This window comes from Sturnira hondurensis, unplaced genomic scaffold (assembly GCF_014824575.4).
Source record: "Sturnira hondurensis isolate 20B ecotype Veracruz unplaced genomic scaffold, ASM1482457v3 Scaffold0017338, whole genome shotgun sequence".
Lineage (NCBI taxonomy): Eukaryota > Metazoa > Chordata > Mammalia > Chiroptera > Phyllostomidae > Sturnira > Sturnira hondurensis.
In genome coordinates this window covers 1,362,708-1,379,637 of record NW_028089969.1, presented here as the reverse complement: position 1 = coordinate 1,379,637, position 16,930 = coordinate 1,362,708, and the positions used below count along the sequence as shown (strand labels likewise).

General features: G+C 37.6%; 1 protein-coding gene across 3 annotated transcripts in view; it reads right to left on the bottom strand.

The window, feature by feature from the left end:
• The window catches only part of SEH1L (SEH1 like nucleoporin), a 53,332-nt gene that overhangs the window by 22,148 nt on the left and 14,254 nt on the right, over nt 1–16,930 (bottom strand). For 2 of the 3 annotated variants that reach the window (XM_037067608.1, XM_037067606.1), the window contains exons 2-3: nt 11,360–11,410; nt 8,202–8,348 (exon numbers count right to left, since the gene is read on the bottom strand). In XM_037067608.1, the coding sequence (XP_036923503.1) occupies nt 8,202–8,348; nt 11,360–11,410 (198 nt within the window). The remainder of the gene's footprint in view (nt 1–8,201; nt 8,349–11,359; nt 11,411–16,930) is intronic. The other variant, XM_037067607.1, reaches the window with a different exon arrangement.

Sequence of the window (16,930 nt, the reverse complement as noted above, 5' to 3'; positions counted from 1 at the left end):
TTCATTGTCACTTCCCCTTTGTACCTGTGTTCCTCTCTCTCACTCTTATTCTCCATCTTCTTAAAACAGTCCCTTTAGCATGTTTTGCAATGCTGGTTTGGTGGAACTATATATAGTCTGTTAGCCTTCTTGTGTCTGGGAAACTCTTTATTTCACCCTACATTTTAAATAAGAGCATTGCTGGGTAGAGTAATCTTGGTTACAGGCCTCTGCTTTTCATTACTTGGGAGTATTACTTTCCATTCCCTTCCAGCTTATAGTGTTTTGTTGAGAGGTCACCTGCTAACTGTATCAGAGTACTCTTTTATGTCACTTCCTGTTTCTCCCTTGCTGCCTCTTAGTTCTCCCTTTGTCTTTGAGTTCTGCCATTTTACTTATGATGTGTCTAAGAGTAGGCCTCTTTGGGTTCCCCTTGATTGGGACCCTCTGTTTCCTGGACTTGAGTGGCTTTTTTCTCTCATCAAATTAGGCAAGTTTTCCATCATTACTTTTTTCATACAAATTTTCTATCCCTTGCTCCTCTTCCTCTCCTTCTAGTATCCCTATTACATGGGTATTATTATGTCTCATGTTGTCCTGCAGTTCCCTTAACCCTTCTTCATTATTTTTGAGGGTTTTTTTTCTTCTCTTGCTCTTTCACAGAATTTTTTTTCTAACTTGTCTTCTAGCTTGCTGATTCGATCCTCTATTTAATCTAGCCTACTTTTTATTCCTTCCACTGTGTTTTTAAATTCAGAAATTATTTTCTTCATTTTCTCCTGGCTCTTATTGATAGCTTTTATGTCCTTTTTCACACTCATGTACTCCACAATAAGTTTCTCGTAGTTTCTTTGTAGTTCTTTGTAATTCTCATTGAGCTCAATTTCAACTCAATGTCTCAAAGTTTACTAGCCTCTATTTCATTTAGCACTCTTTCTGAGGATTCCTCCTTTGCTTTGCATTTGGGGTTGTTTCTTTGACTTCTCATTATATTTGAGACTCTTTTTGTTTGCTTCTGCTTCTTAAATTGATCTGTTCTGAGTTTGTGGCATGAACTTCTATGGCAGGAGACCTGTGGGATTTAGTGGTACAATCTCCTTGATCTCCTGAACTTGGAGCTCTTGGAATGCCATTTATGTTGTTTATGCTGTTTACACTGGCTCGCTGGATATACTTGAGTTTTGACTGATGTTGGATCATTCTTAGTGGGTTCTTCCCTCCAGCTGGGTGACTGAGTGTCACTGTACCCACCAGATCTTGTATGCTGTTGTGTAGATGCTGTGAGAACAAAACCACAAAGCCCAGGAAACAAATGCACAGCCATAAAAATAACTCTAATCCGCAGTTCCACTATCAACAGCATATGAACCAGTATTAATAGCAGTGTAATCTGACTAAGACTATTATGGGAAGGACAGCTATTTGAAATGACCTACTGAAAAAGAAATGATTTCGAGATGTTAGAGGGAGCAATACTAATAAGAGTAGGGACTTAGAGAGATGTAAAGAGAAGAAGTAAAATTTATATCATAAGTAAAAAAGGGAATAAAGGAGGAGTGGAGTACGAGAAAAAAGCATACAGTATTAATTTTAAACAAAAATTAAAATAAAGTGAGAAAAAGGAAAAAATGTAAATAATTAAAAAATAGGGACCAAATTGGAGAAAAAGACCCACCACAGCAGTTATCAACAACAAATGGGCTAAAACTAATGTGGGGGGATAGGAATAAGAGGAAATGAACAAAGAAAGAAGAGCTTAAGAGATGCCTGGAAGAAAAGGAAGTGATTTTGAGATTATAGAGAGGGACTAACAAGAGTGAGGAATGGAAACCAGGCCAAGACAGGGAAAAAATAAAATCTGAGATGAAAAAATGAATGGGTTGGATAGAAACAAAATAGAGTAAGAGAGGGAAACAGTAAATTTTGAGATTTGAAATACAAAAATAATGAAGATCTAGAGATAAAATAAAAACTGCAACAATTACTACCGTATCCACCACCAGCAAGCAAAGATCACTATAGTTGGAGAGAGAACATGGATATTTTAAGACTAGGAAGAAGAATGTGGGATGACCACTGACAATAAAATTGGTTTTGAGAAGGTGTACAGAGGAGAAATAGTAAGACTGCAGAATGGAAACAAGGTGTAGCAAGCCAGAAAGCAAAATTTAAAACTAAAGAGGAAAGAAGGTAAAATGGAGTAAGAAAAGGGAGGAGCAATATTAGAATTAAAATAAACTTTCATATAAAATCTAGTGACTTAATATGCACAAACTTATAGACACAAAATGTATGTTAAAAAAACTAAGAAGGAAAAAATATCACAAATAATGGAGAAGACCATGGTGGATTTCCTCTCTATAGCATCTAGGGTCTGCCTCTGGTGATGTCAAATGGTGATCCCATCTGTCCTTAGGCAGCCTGTCAAGACTACCAGCGTCTACCGTCTGTGGCTGACTCCTTCAGTTGTTAATCTAGTCACTCTACACTCAGCAGTCAGGTTTAAGTACCACAGGGAATGGTGAAGTCACTCTTTGTGGTGGAGCTGTTACTTCCCATCAGGCTGATGCCACTCAGAAGGGAGTGGTCTGCCTGAGAAAGATAGCCTACAGTGAAGGGGTGACTTGGCACCAGAATCCTGGCAGAAGCTCTCTCAGTTCCCTCCCCAAAACTTCCATCCCCAGTCTCTCCTCAAGTGTCTCTACTCCACTCTGACCCCTGGTCCTTTTCTGGAGCCCAGGGTAAATGGATGCATATGAAAATTTATGCAATGGCTCTTTGCATCTCCAGCCATCTGTTTCCGGCAGAGCAACCCTACCATTTTTCACAGGTGGATGCTATCTGTGTACACTTGGGGCTCTGGTGCTGTAGGCTGGGAATCCCAGCTTGCGGTTTAGACATCACACTTTTCAGGGGGATTCCCCCAGCCACTTAGCTATGCCTCCAGAACTTCAGCTGCTTCCTGTGGGTGTCTAATCAGCCCTCTTGCATCCTCTCCACACTCCCTACCAGTCATGTTGTGTTTAAGCTATTTCTTTTGTCTGCCTGTGGTTACAATGCTTTTCTCTTGCTATTGTTCAGTTGTTTGTTCCCCATGATTTCTCCACAATTTAGTTACAATTCCAGATTGGTCCTGGGAGGAGGTGAGTATAACTTCTACTCACTCCTCTGTCATTTTGGTCCACAGCCCCATCTCTGCAAACTTTTGTCTACAAACACCACTGAATAATAGCAACACAAATGCTAAAATATTAAATTAATGATAAATTTAACTACATATAAACAAATATATCTAAGTTCAAATAAAAATCCTTTATATGCCACGACTCCTGAACCCTACCTATGATATACTAACTGATCAATCTCAGGCTGACTGCTAGAAAAATTACTTCCCTAAATTTCCCTTCTTTCCTCCTATTAAGCAGTTATTTACCTGAGGAAGGCCTTGGTGCAAAGGCAGTGAGAACAACCCCTTCCATTACACACAAAGAGAAATGTAAAACAGTATGAACAGCATGCAAACTACAGCCCTACAGTAATTAAAACAGTATGGCATTGGCATAAGGACAGACATATAAACCAAGGGAATGGAGCCCAGCAATACATAGTCAAGAGATTTTCAATGAGGGTGAAAAGACCATTCAATGGGAAAAGAACAATTTTTTTATTATTATTTTTAAATATAGTTTATTGATTATACCATTACAGTTGTTCTATTCCCCCCTTCATTCCCCTCCACCCGCACACTCCCTCCCCCACCCTTCTCCCCCCTTAGTTTATAACCACGTGTCTCAACTTCTTTAGATTCTATATTTCCCCTACTATTCTCGCCCTCCCCACTATCTATTTTCTACCTACCATCTATGCTATTTTCTGTGCCTTCTCCCCCCTTCTCCTCCTCCCACCCCCTTGTTTCTAACCCTCCATGTGTTCTTCATTTCTATGGTTCCACTCCTGATCTAGCTGTCCTCTTGGTTTGCTTTTGTTTTAGGTGTGGTTGTTAATAACTGTGTGTTTGCTGTCCTTTCACTGTTCATATTTTTCATCTTCTTTTTCTTATATAAGTCCCTTTAGCATTTCATATAATAAGGGCTTGGTGATGATGAACTCCTTGAACTTGACCTTATCTGAGAAGCACTTTATCTGTCCTTCCATTCTAAATGAAAGTTTTGCTGGATAAAGCAATCTTGGCTGTAGGTCTTTGGATTTCATGACTTGGAATACTTCTTTCCAGCCCCTTCTTGCCTGTAAGGTCTCTTTTGAGAAATCCGCTGACAGTCTGATGGGTACTCCTTTGTAGGTGACTGTCCCCTTATCCCTTGCTGCTTCTAGGATTCTCTCCTTCATTTTGGTCTTGGCTAATGTAATTATGATGTGCCTTGGTGTGTTCCTTCTTGGGTCCAACTTCTTTGGGACTCTCTGAGCTTCCTGGATTTCCTGGAAGTCTATTTCCTTTGCCAGACTGGGGAAGTTCTCCTTTATTATTTGTTCAAATAAGTTTTCCACTCGTGGCTGTTTCTTTCCCCCTTCTGGTACCCCTATAATCCAGATGTTGGAACGTTTAAAGATGTCCTGGAGGTTCCTAAGCCTCTCCTCATTTTTTTGAATTCTCATTTCTTCATTCCTTTCTGGTTGGATGTTTTGTTGGATGTTTTGTTCTTCCTTCTGGTCCATTCCATTGATTTGAGTCCCATTTTCCTTTCCATCGCTACTGGTTTCCTGGACATCTCCCTTCATTTCAATTAGTTTAGCCTTCATATGTTCCTCTAATTTGTGACTGTACTCTACCAATTCTGTGAGCATCCTAATAAATAGTGTTTTAAATTGGGCTTCTGAGAGCCTGGCAATCTGTTGGTCACTTAGAGTTATTGGCTCTGGGGCTTTGAGTTCTTGCACCATCTTTTGGGCTGTTCGCGCCTGTTAAGTAGCAGGAACGGAGCCCTAGATTTTCACCAGAGCAGGGCAACTCAGTCGCTGGGTTGTGACGCTGTATGTGGGGGCGGGGTCAAAGAGGGACAATGGCTTCCCTCCGGCGCCCGCCTCCGCGACCCCCACCAGCACTGCAGCCACCACCGTCACCAGGCCCAGGCGCCTCGCTCCACTGCACGCGAGTGTGCCACCACTGTCAGCCCTCCACCACTGGGTTCGCCCCCTGGGGCCTGCGTGGTCCGTCTCACTGTGCGAGAATGTGCGACCTTGGTCAGTCAGCCCCGCACCCCGACTAGATCCAGCCTGCCTGCGCTCCTAGGTCTGTCCTTCCCGCCGCTGCTGGCTCTGCCTCTCTTACCGTCCCCGTTGAACGGTTCGTAGCTGTCGGACTTCCGTATAATTCGGTTTTCTGGCCTCTGGGTGTGTCTTAGTTCTCCAAAACTTTTGTTGTATCCAAACTTGGTTGTGGGAGAAGGCACAGTGTTTCCACCTATGCCTCCATCTTGGCAGAAGTCTCCCAATTTTTTTAATAAAAGGTGTTGAGAAAACAGGATATCAAATGCAAAAGAATGACTGGACCCTAATCTTAGACCATATACAAAAATTAACTCAAAATAAATCAAAGACCTAAATGTAGGAGTTAAAACTATAATAGTCTTAAAAGAAAATTATTAGGAAAATGTTCATGACATTGTATTATACAAAGATTTCTTGAATATGATACCAAAAACAGAAAACAAAAAAAAAGATAAATTGGACTTCATGAAAATTTCAAAATTTTGTGTATCAAAGGACACTATCAAAAATGTGAAAAAGCAACTCACAGAATGGGAGAAGATATTTATAAACCATATATCTAATAAGGGATTAATACCTAAACTATACAAAGAACTACAACTCAGCAACAACAACAACAACAAAAAACCCAGTTTAAAAAATGGGCAAAGGACTTGAGTAGACACTTCCACTAAATAGTAAAAAAGTTCTGGTAACAATTCCAATTAGGAGTGAGGGGGAAGGGTCCTCCTACAGTGTAGGGCCTACACCAATGAACAATTCTCAGAAACCAAGAGGTCTGCGAAGAATTCAACTAAATTCTAACACTATCTACCCAGAGACAGTGTCGGATACCACAGCTCAGTACTACAAAACTGCCCCCACTGACCCATGACTTCAGAAGCCAGTGCTTTGGACTGGTTGACTATAAATCAGAGGTTCCCAAGACCTGCTCCTTGGGAGAAATTAATGTCTACAGCAGCTCACAAAACTTAATGAAACATTTTACTTACCACATTACTGATTTATTATAAAAGAAGATAACTCAGGAAAAGCCAGATGGAAGAGATGAAAAGTATGGGGAAAGGACATGGCACTTCCACGCCCTTTCCAGGAACGTCACCCTTTCCAAATCTGTACATCTGCACCAACCCAGAAGCTCTCCAAACCCTACTTTGGGTACTTATGAAGCCTTACTTACCTAGACATGATTGACTAACTCATTTGCCCCTCTTACTTCCCTGGAGGTTGAGGGGTGGGACTGAGAGTTTTAAGCTTCTAATGGCATGGTTAATACACTGGCAACCAGCACTCATCCTTAGGTGCTTTCCAAAACTTACATCATTAACATAACAACAGACACCTTTATCACTATCAACACTTAAGAATTTCAAGGGTTTTGGGAGCCATGATTCTGGAACCATGAATGAAAGCTAAATATATTAAGAGAAATATATTTTGGTCATCTGAATAATCAAATACATATGTCTTATAAATCACAGTATCACAAGAGGATATATGAATGATCATTAGCACAAAAAGATGTTCAAAATCATTAAACATTGGGGAAATGCAAATCAAAACCACTAGAGGATACCACTTCACAAGCACTGGCAAAGAAGTAGAGAAACTAGAACCCTCATGCCTTGTTCATGGAAATGTAAAATGATTGCAGCCACCATGTAAACAGTTTAGCAGTTTCCCAAAAAGTTAAACATAAAACTACCATATGACCCAGTCAGTCTACTCCTAGGTATATATCCAAAAGAATTAAATGCAAGGCATCAAATAGTTATCTACATACAGCTATCTACATACTAATTCTCATAGCAGCACTATTTACAACAGCTAAAAGGTGAAAACAACCCAGATGTCCACCCGTAAATGAATGAATAAACAAAATGTTGCATACATACACAATGGTAAAATGTGGCACATATACACAACGCAGATGAACCTTAAAAACATTTTGCTTAGTGAAACAAGCCACATACAGAAGGACAAATATTGTATGGTTCCACTTATATCAAAGGAGTCGAATTCAGAGACAGAATGTAGAATAGAGGTTACCAGGGATTGAAGGAGGGGAAAGGAAACTGTACCTTTTAATGATAGAGTTTACGTTGGAAAGATGAAAACTTCTGATACAGCTATCAGTGATGGGTACACGGCATTGTGAATTTCATTAATGCCACTAAATGTTACACTTATGGTTAAAGTTACAAATATTATGTTATGTATATTTTACCACTATTTTTAAATGCAGCAGAAAAATAAACAGTATTGACAGCACATTAAAATTATTGTGAATGGGTATGGGAAGGACTACTATGAATACAGAAGAAAACAATGTATTTATGTTTTTATAAAGATAGGTAATATATCCAGAAGAACACACAAAAAACCTGTAGTAGTGGTTGCCTCTAGGGAAAGAACTCTGTGGCCAGAGAAGTTCCCACTGAATACACTTGAGTGTACCTTTTGAAATTTACATTTGTGTCTCAATACCTATTATAAAATGAGAAGGGGGAAAAAAAAACATTAGACTGAATCTTAAGGGCAATCTAGGTTTAATTCTCTCACTTTACAGAGAAGGAACTGAAGCAGGAAACACATTACGCTCTTGCCTAAACTCAAAAACCCAATCAGGGAAGAGCTCTAAGGCAAAAACAGATAAAGAAGAGTATATTTTGTAAGAAAGAAAAGGTAACAGCCACAAAAGAAAAAAAAACAATTTTTAAGGAGTTTTAGAGTATACTTTACGATGAAGCAAATACTCGGGATTCACCATGACAGTTATAATAAGCAATGCCATATGTACTTTTAAGTACCACTTCAGATCCAACACAAAATTATATAAAACAGTAGGAGAAGAACATGGAAGAAAGAACAATGAAAGTGGTAAACATCGAGAGGAGTGGTAACACCTTAGCAAGCAGCTGATGTGGTCTTGGAAACATTAATGCTCCTTGGATACTCAAGCCCCCACATTTCCTGAAAAGTAACAAATGTCTCACCCAATGACTCTGTCCTCGCAGTTTATCATTTGATTCTCCTACTATTTCTTCCCATACAGCAGCTGTTCGGTCAAAAGAACAGGAAGCTAAAACCTGTCCAAATTCAGGATGGGCCCATGTCACACGCCACACAGATCCACTATGTGTCTGAGGAATTAAACAACAAAAACAAAAAACCAAAAAACTGAGTTTACTCATATTTCACACATATAAGGATTTCCTTAAGAAAATGGAATACACATATTTTTACTTTAGTAAAAGAAAAAGCTATTCAAAATAACATTTTGATAAAAAATTAAATGCTAAAACTTTTAAACTTCCAATGCTAATATTAGAGACCTGCTTCAGAGTTTAGACTAAACGAGTTTTTAAAAAGAGATTCTACCAATTGACTAATTTCTCAAATTGTATCTATAGGGAATATCCATATAATAAATAATATTAATCAAAACTATTTGCTCCAAAAGCCTTACAGTACAGTCATACCTCAGTACTCTATGGCTTCAGAACTCAGAACTGTTCAAACCCTGTCACTTGTCACATTTTGATGAGAAAAAAATGTTTCAGCACTCAGCACTTGTTCAGGACTCATAGCACTTGCTAGAACTTACATGCATCCTGACACCACCCCACTAGAGAAAATGTTTCATATTTGTCACTTGCTCATACCGAGGTACCACTGAATATAGAAGCTGTAGCAACAAAATGCTTAAATGATTCTAACTGATGTCTGTCTGGACAATGGACTATTCTAGGAAAAGATTTAACAGATGAGTAAATATAGAGAAGTCCAAATCCTTGTATTCTGAAAAATAATTTAAAGCTCAGTGGTAGTACCTTTATGTATGAAAAATGTCAAATTACTATTCAACTCTTCACGCTGACAAAAAATAAATAAATAAAATAAAATAAAATAAAATAAAATAGGATGGAAACCACCTTAAAGACTTTCACATCAACAGAATTTCATTTGTGCTTTCCAGTAAAAATACTGTATGACAACTATCAATCCACCAATTACATTTACAAAATTTGTTGCATGCTTCTACATGTCTAAGACTTTTATACTCAACAATCTCATAATATTTTCATAATCTGTTAACTTCTATATGATAAAAATATCATCATGGAAAGGTAAACTTTAAACTCTTATTTTTAAAATTTTTTATTTATTGATTTTTAAGGAGGAAGGGGTAAGCGCAGGGGGAGAGAGACAGAGACATAGATTTGTTGCTCCACTTACTTATGCATTCAGTGGTTGCTTCTTGTATGTGCCCTGACTAGGTGTAAACCACAACTCTGGGGTACTGCACAACACCTTAACCAACTAAGCACCTGGCCAGGTTTTATTCTTTGTTTTGTCCAGCCTCTCTCTTGTTTGACCTTTAATTCGTATTTATACAAGTTATTAAGTAAAAAGATACAACAGGGCAGTGAAATTTAGTTCAATATCAGATTCCCAGTAAAGCACAATCTAACTAAAGAATAAGAACTGCACAACGATTGTCATCACAATAAAGAAAAACAACTTAAATATCCATTTGTTAAGCAAAACAGGGTATACTTATGTTTTTAAAGAGGCTTTGAACATACCTCAAAGTACAATACTTAGGTTGTGAAACTGAAAAGCAAAAAACAGGGGTTTCCTTTTGAAATTATAAAAAAGCTTTGGAACTAGACAGAAGTGATAGCTGTACAACATGATCAGTGGAGTAAATGCCACTGACCTGTTTAAAATAATTAAAATTTTTAAAAAGATTTTATTTATTTTTCTTAGAGGGGAAGGGAAGGAGAGAAAGAGAGAGAAATATCAATGTATGGTTGCGTCTCATTCGTCCCCTGTTGGGAACCGGGAACTGGCCTGCAACCCAGGCATGTGCCCTGACTGGGAATCAAACCGCGATCGTGTGGCTCGCAGGCCCGTGCTCAATCCACTGAGCTACACCAGCCAGGGCTAAAATAATTAATTTTATTTTGTGTGAATTACACCTCAATTTAAGAGCACAAAAGATTTGAATAGACAATTGACAATTCACCAAAAGGTAACTGAATGGCAAATATGCACATAAAAACAATCAACATCTTTAGTCATTAAGGACCTACAAAGCAAAACCCAATGAGATACTTCACACCAAGATGGCTATAATCAAAAAAATAAATAAGAAAAAAAGAAAATATCAAGTGTATGGAAGGATATAGAAAAGGGAACCATCTTATATTTCTTGGTGGGAATATAAAATGGTAGTGGCACCTTGGAAAAGAGTTTGGCTATTAGACAGTTAAAACATACACAAGCCAGCCATTACACTCTTCAGTATCTACCTAAGAGAAATGAAATGTAGGTGCACACAGACTTGTATGGCATGTTAAGAACAGCATTCATTATTCCTAATTGCCAAAAACTAAAAGCAATTCAAACGTATATATGGTGAATGAATAAATAAACATGGCTTTTTCTATACAATGAAATACTCCTCAGCATTACAAAGAATCAAACTACTTACATGTGTCACAACATGGATGAACCTCAAAAACAGGCTAAGGGAAAGTAGCCAGACAAAAAGAACTACTTGTTACAGAATTCCATTTATGGGAAATATCTTAAAAAGGTAAAACTATAGAAAGAAATTAGTTCAGTGATTGCCTAGGGCTTAGTAGGGAAAAAAAGGAAGGCTGGACCCAAATGGGCACAAGGGAAATTTCAGGACTGACGGATGAGATCTAAAACTACATTGTGGTGATGCTTACAATACTATATAAATTTATTAAAACTCACTGAAATGTAAACTTATGATTGATGTCTCTTAAGGTATGTAAAATTCTACCTGAGTAAAGTTGTTTTCTAAAAAATCAAAAAATAAAAATGTATCAATCACTGTTATTAAAAATATGTAAATTATAAAAGACATACTAACATGCTAAAAATAATTATGTTAGAATGCTATGGAATTACAAATTTTCTTATTCTCAAATTTTCTAATGTGTATTCGTTATTTTAATAGTGGAAAATGTAAAACTCCTTTTTAAGAAAAGAAGTATAAATTTTACAATTCTCCCAAAGCTAAAGAGCAAGTCACTGATACCCCAAATAAATAGCAAACATTTCTATTTCTTTAAACATTTCCATTTTAAAAATTACTGTAAAAATAAATACTAACCTTCCAGCTAGCAGTACAATGCCAATCACCACTTTCACTCTTATCCCAGACCTATAAAAATATTAAGACAGATATTTTATCCAAAAAATTCTTAAAAATTAATATAAAAAACATTAAGACTGAATCAGTATTAGAGGAAAGGAGGGGGACATGAATTCACAAAGGAATACAACCAATAAGCAAACATTCATTCATTCATTCATTCAAATATTTATTGAGAACCTTGGATGTGTCAGGCACTGGGCTAAGCACTGAGGGGTCAAGGAATCTGAGCTCTACCGGGTAAGAGAGACAATTATAATTATAGTTAAGTCTTGTTATTCGAGGCACTTATGTTCTCTATATTGCCAAGAACACTGATTTAGCAAATACTGAACCACTGCTCCTAAGGGAAATACAAGATGAGATTTCATAGAAGTCTCTGGTCACAACATACCTGTTAACCAATCAATACATAAACTTGTTTTATGCGTGCATGTTTAAAGACAACTTATTTACTATATATTAATTAACATTGAACTCAAAGCCAACAGCGCTATAACTCGTGTCTGAATGAAGCTTCCTTAGCATACATATTTTTCCCCTAGAGTACATCACAGCTTTTGTGCACTTGGGAACACTAGGCAGTACTTCAGCACTATATTTGGGCACTATTTCTAGACAGTGGAATCACCAACAAAATGAACATATATGTCACCCTGGCCAGTGGCTCAGTTGGCGGTATCATCATCCCATGCTTAAGGTTGATTCTAATCAGGGCACATACCTAGGCTGCTGGTTTGATTTTAGGTAGGAGTACATATGGGAGGCAACTAATCCATGTTACTCTCTCACATCAATGTTTCTCTCTCTCTTTTCCCTCACCCCTCCTCTTTCTAAACATATCAACAAGTAAGGACTAATAAAAAAAGAAAGAAAATGTGAAAAATATGGCGAAAGACAATGAGGACACATTTACAACATGACAGCCAAAATAAGAAGGAACCCTAGTGGACCTCAAATAAGAACATGCACTCAGGCAACTCCATTTTTCCCCCTCTGTTCATGTCAGCAAAATAACAGTATTGATGTTAGGGTTAAAGTATATCTTAGAGAGTAAACAAATTCACAAATACAAAATCTACAAATATTCATTATCAGTTGTACATGCAACAAACCAAAGCAAAATACTGAAACTTCTACCAACAAAAAAATAGATTATAATAGCAAGATGATATTTTAACCTGTTAAAAAATGTAATAAACAGTATGGTGGCACCTCAAAAAAACTAAAAATAGAAAATGCAGAATCTCAGTGACTTCAGCATCATAACAGAGTTAAGAAGACCTCTTAGTCTTTCCCCTTCAAGTTCCAAGTTGGACAATCATAATTCAACAAAGGAGTCCCTGTTCAGTGCACAAACATATCTGAGGGACTCACGCATTGAGACATATACAGGTGGGCATAACGTAGTAGGCAGGGGAGGAAGGGTACAGCAGCCCTCACTCAGCAGTCCAGAGAATGAGCCAGAGGCACAGAAGTAGCATTGCGGCCTGACTGGCCAGTACATATTGTAGCTGAGCAAATGTGTGAGAGGCCAGAAACAGAGTACAGATGTGTACAGAGGCCAGAAACAGAGTACAGCCACCATTATCCAGAAAAAAACAAAGAGGCATGAATCTCTCCCAGCTCCAGATGACAGGGCAGCAGCGTAAGTTTCAGAATACAGCCTCATTCATAGAAACCTGAAGAAGGCCAAAGGGCAGAAACAACACTCCAGCCTAAGTAGCTGGTACACAATGCAGCTAAATGCAGTTGGGGAAAAAAAACAAAAACAGCCATATGCTCTCCCCTCCAGGGACATACCCACACCTCTCCTTTCCTCCTCTTCTTCCCTCACAGGTTGCATCTTTCCTAAACTCTAAGGAACTTCACAGGATATACAACCATGGAAGCCATGGCCAGCAGCAGCTCTTCCTCGGCTAACCCCCAGAACCTGTCTCAAAGACGCCCTTTTATCTGACTTGAGGCAAACCAGCCCTGCCTAGGTTCTCTCCTGTTGCCTCTTCTATACTAAGCCCTTTCTTGTTTCCTTGTCTCCAGCTTTAATAAATGTACTCTCAAAAGGGAGGGAGGGAGGGAAAGAGAGAAAAGAGAGAAAGAGAGGGAGGGAGGGAGGGAGGGAGCCACAGAATGGCAGACTCACTTCCTCCTGCCTACTTCACCCCCACCCATTGTGGGAGAACCCAGCAAAGGCAGCTGGGACACCTTAGAAAGTACAGTGTGGATAGCAGCCTCTGGTTGTAGGGAAGCAGCCCTGAGAAATCACAGGCCTGGAACCCCATCACCTATCACATCTTACCACAAAAACAGTGCTCTGAGACAGAGATGACCCAATCACAAAGGGGACACTTACCTCCTCAGGGAATATAAGGCATTTTCCATGGTCATGGCAACACACCCCACTGACATCCAGAAAGTCCTAGTAGTTCAGGTAAGAGGGAGTCGGGGGGGACAAGACAAGCTTATAATAACTACAGCACCACCTACTGGAAAACAAAGACCTCTACTTATCACTTCTTACATGCTAAAGCTAAACAATATTAAAAATATGTGTTTTTTAATTCCTCAAATACCCAGGCAGAATAATCCATCAAATACCACAAATAACCAAGGTAAAAAGGTAGCTCAGAAAGAAAATGACAGTCTCCAAAAAACAAACTTAATGATATGGAGGACTGTGATTTAAATAACAGCAAATTCAAGATTGTAGTTCCCCAAAAAACTCAATGAGATCTATGAAAACTCAAAACAGCAGTTTAAGGAGCTCAGGAATAAAGTCAGTGAACAAAAGGAGTACTTTACTAAAGAGACTGAAACTAACAAAGAACCAAACAAAAATTCTAGAGCTGAAGAACTCAATAAATGATATGAAGAATGAATTAGAGAACTTAGGAAATAGAGCAGACCAGATGGAAGAACTGGTGATCTTGAAGACAGAATTCTAGAAATGCCTAAGGTGGAAGAGAGAGAAGTGGTAATTTTTAAAAAATGAAAAAACTCCACAACAATCTGTCTCTGTTAGAAAGAGCAATATAAGAATAGGTATACCAGAAGTAAAAGGGAACAGAGAACCTACTAAAAAAAATAGTCAATGAGAGCTTCCCAAATCTATAGAAAGAGAAGGACCCTGATCAAGAAGCTAACAGAACATGTGAATATCTCAATCCAAAAAGGTCTCCAAAAGTGTTTTCAGTGTTAAATTTAATGACAATGAAAGAATTCTCAAGGCAGCCAAGGGAAAAAAGGAATACAACCTATAAAGGAAACACCATTAGACTATCATTTTGGGGTGTTTTTCCCCCAGCAGAAACGTACAAGGTAGGAGTAAGTGGAAAAAATATTCAAAATATACTGAAAGATAACCAGCCAATAATAATATATACAGCAAAGTTATTCTTTAGACATAAAGGAGAAATAAAGGCTTTTCCAGACAAACAAAAGCTGACAAAATTTACCACCACAAGACCTCCATTACGAGAAATGTTGAAAAGAGCTCTTCTACCCGAAACAATACAAAAACATGAGTAAGATGACAGACACGAAGTACCAGGAAACTCCAGCTGTATTTCAGAATAGCATATTAAACACTTAATTATACAATACAGATTAAAAGGGGTAAAAGCATTCTTAGACTACAGCTTCTGCAATCTGAAAACAAACAGCCTAAAAAGGGATACATAGCAACAAACACATATCAGGACAGGGCAAAAAGGACTAAATCTGCACAGACAGATGAATGGTAACAAGATGCAATCAGAAGGGAAAGGACTATGGTGTACATTAAAACGTTTTTGCATAAACCTAATGAAAACCACAAAACAAAAATCTAGAACTGACATACAAAATAGAGATTTATAGGTAGCAGGACGACAGCTAAGGGGAGCAGGCAGGTAGGGGATAGACAGATTGAGGAAAAAGGACTCATAGACATGGACAACAGCATGGGGATGGCAGGAAGAAGGGTATATAAGGGGACTAAAGGGTAACAAAACAAATACAATAAAAACATTTAAAAAATAAATAAATAAAAAAGAGGTAATGCGGGGGGGGGGGGGGAATCATAGAACACCACCAAACTAAAATAGTACACAGAAACATAGGGAAAAGAAAGAATGGAGATACAGAGCAACCAGGGAAAAGAGAAAAAGATAAAATGGCTGTAGTAAGTCCTTATATATCAATAATCACCCTAAATGTAAATAGACTGAACTGATCTATTAAAAGGCACAGAGTAACAGGATGCATTAAAAAACAAGGCCTGACTATATGGTGCCCACAGGAGACTCATTTCAGCTAAAACGATATAAACTCAAAGTGAATGGGTGGAAGATGATATTCCAAGCAAATGGCATCCAGATAAAAGTGGGGTTGGCTGTGTTTATTCAAACAAAATAAGATTTTAAATAGGTTACATTTTATAATTTTTTTAAAAAGATAGACACTTCATAATAAGGGGGGCATTTCATCAAAAAGGCATAACACTTATTAATATGTACACACCCAACTTGGAAGCTACAAAATATGTAAACAATTATTAGCATAGCAAGCTATAAAATATGTAAACAATTACTAAGCAAAGATACTGACAAAAATACAACTATGGTAGGGGACCTGAATAATCCCTTGACAGCCATGGACAGATCATCCCCACACACCAAAAAAAAAAGTCAATATAGGCCTTAACTGACATATTAAACCAAATGAACATAATAAACATTTACAGAGCCTTCCATCCTAAATGACAGAATATACATCCCCCTCAAGTGTACATGTAACATTCTCAAGGACACATAGTATGTTGGAGCACAAAACTAATCTCAACAAATTTTAAAAAATGAAATCATACCAAACATGTTTTTCTATTACAAAGGTATGAAACTAAAAATTGTAAAAAGAGAGCTGGAAAAAACACAAATAAATACATGGAGATAAAACATGTTACTGAACAACTACTGGGTCAAAGAAGAAATAAGAAATCAAAAGATACATAAAAGACAAATGAGAATATCTAAACAATATGTCAAAATGTTAGAGATGCAGCAAAAGTGGAAAAAAAATGGAAGTTTACAACACTACAAGCCTATCTCAACAAGAAAAATCTCAAACTATTTAGCACTTCACCTTAAAGAACCAGAAAAAGAATAAATATAACCCAAAGTCAGTAGAAGGAAATAAAAATTAAAGCAAAATTAAACAAAAAGGCAACAGAAAAATTAATTATTTCTCTGAAAAGGTAAATAAAAAGGCTCATTCTCTGAAAAGGTAAATAAAATTGACAGACCTCTGGCTAGATTAAGGAGAAAGAGTCAAAATCAGAACTGCAAGAGTAGTTACAATGTACCCATAGAAACACAAAGGTTATAAAACAACACTATGAAAAGTTATATGCCACCAAATTAGATGACCTAGAAGAAATGGACAAATTCTTAGAAATATATGAGCTTTCTAGACTGAACCATGAAGAACTGGAAAAACTAAATGATCTGATCAATAATAAGGAAATTGAAAGAGCACTCAAAAACCACACCC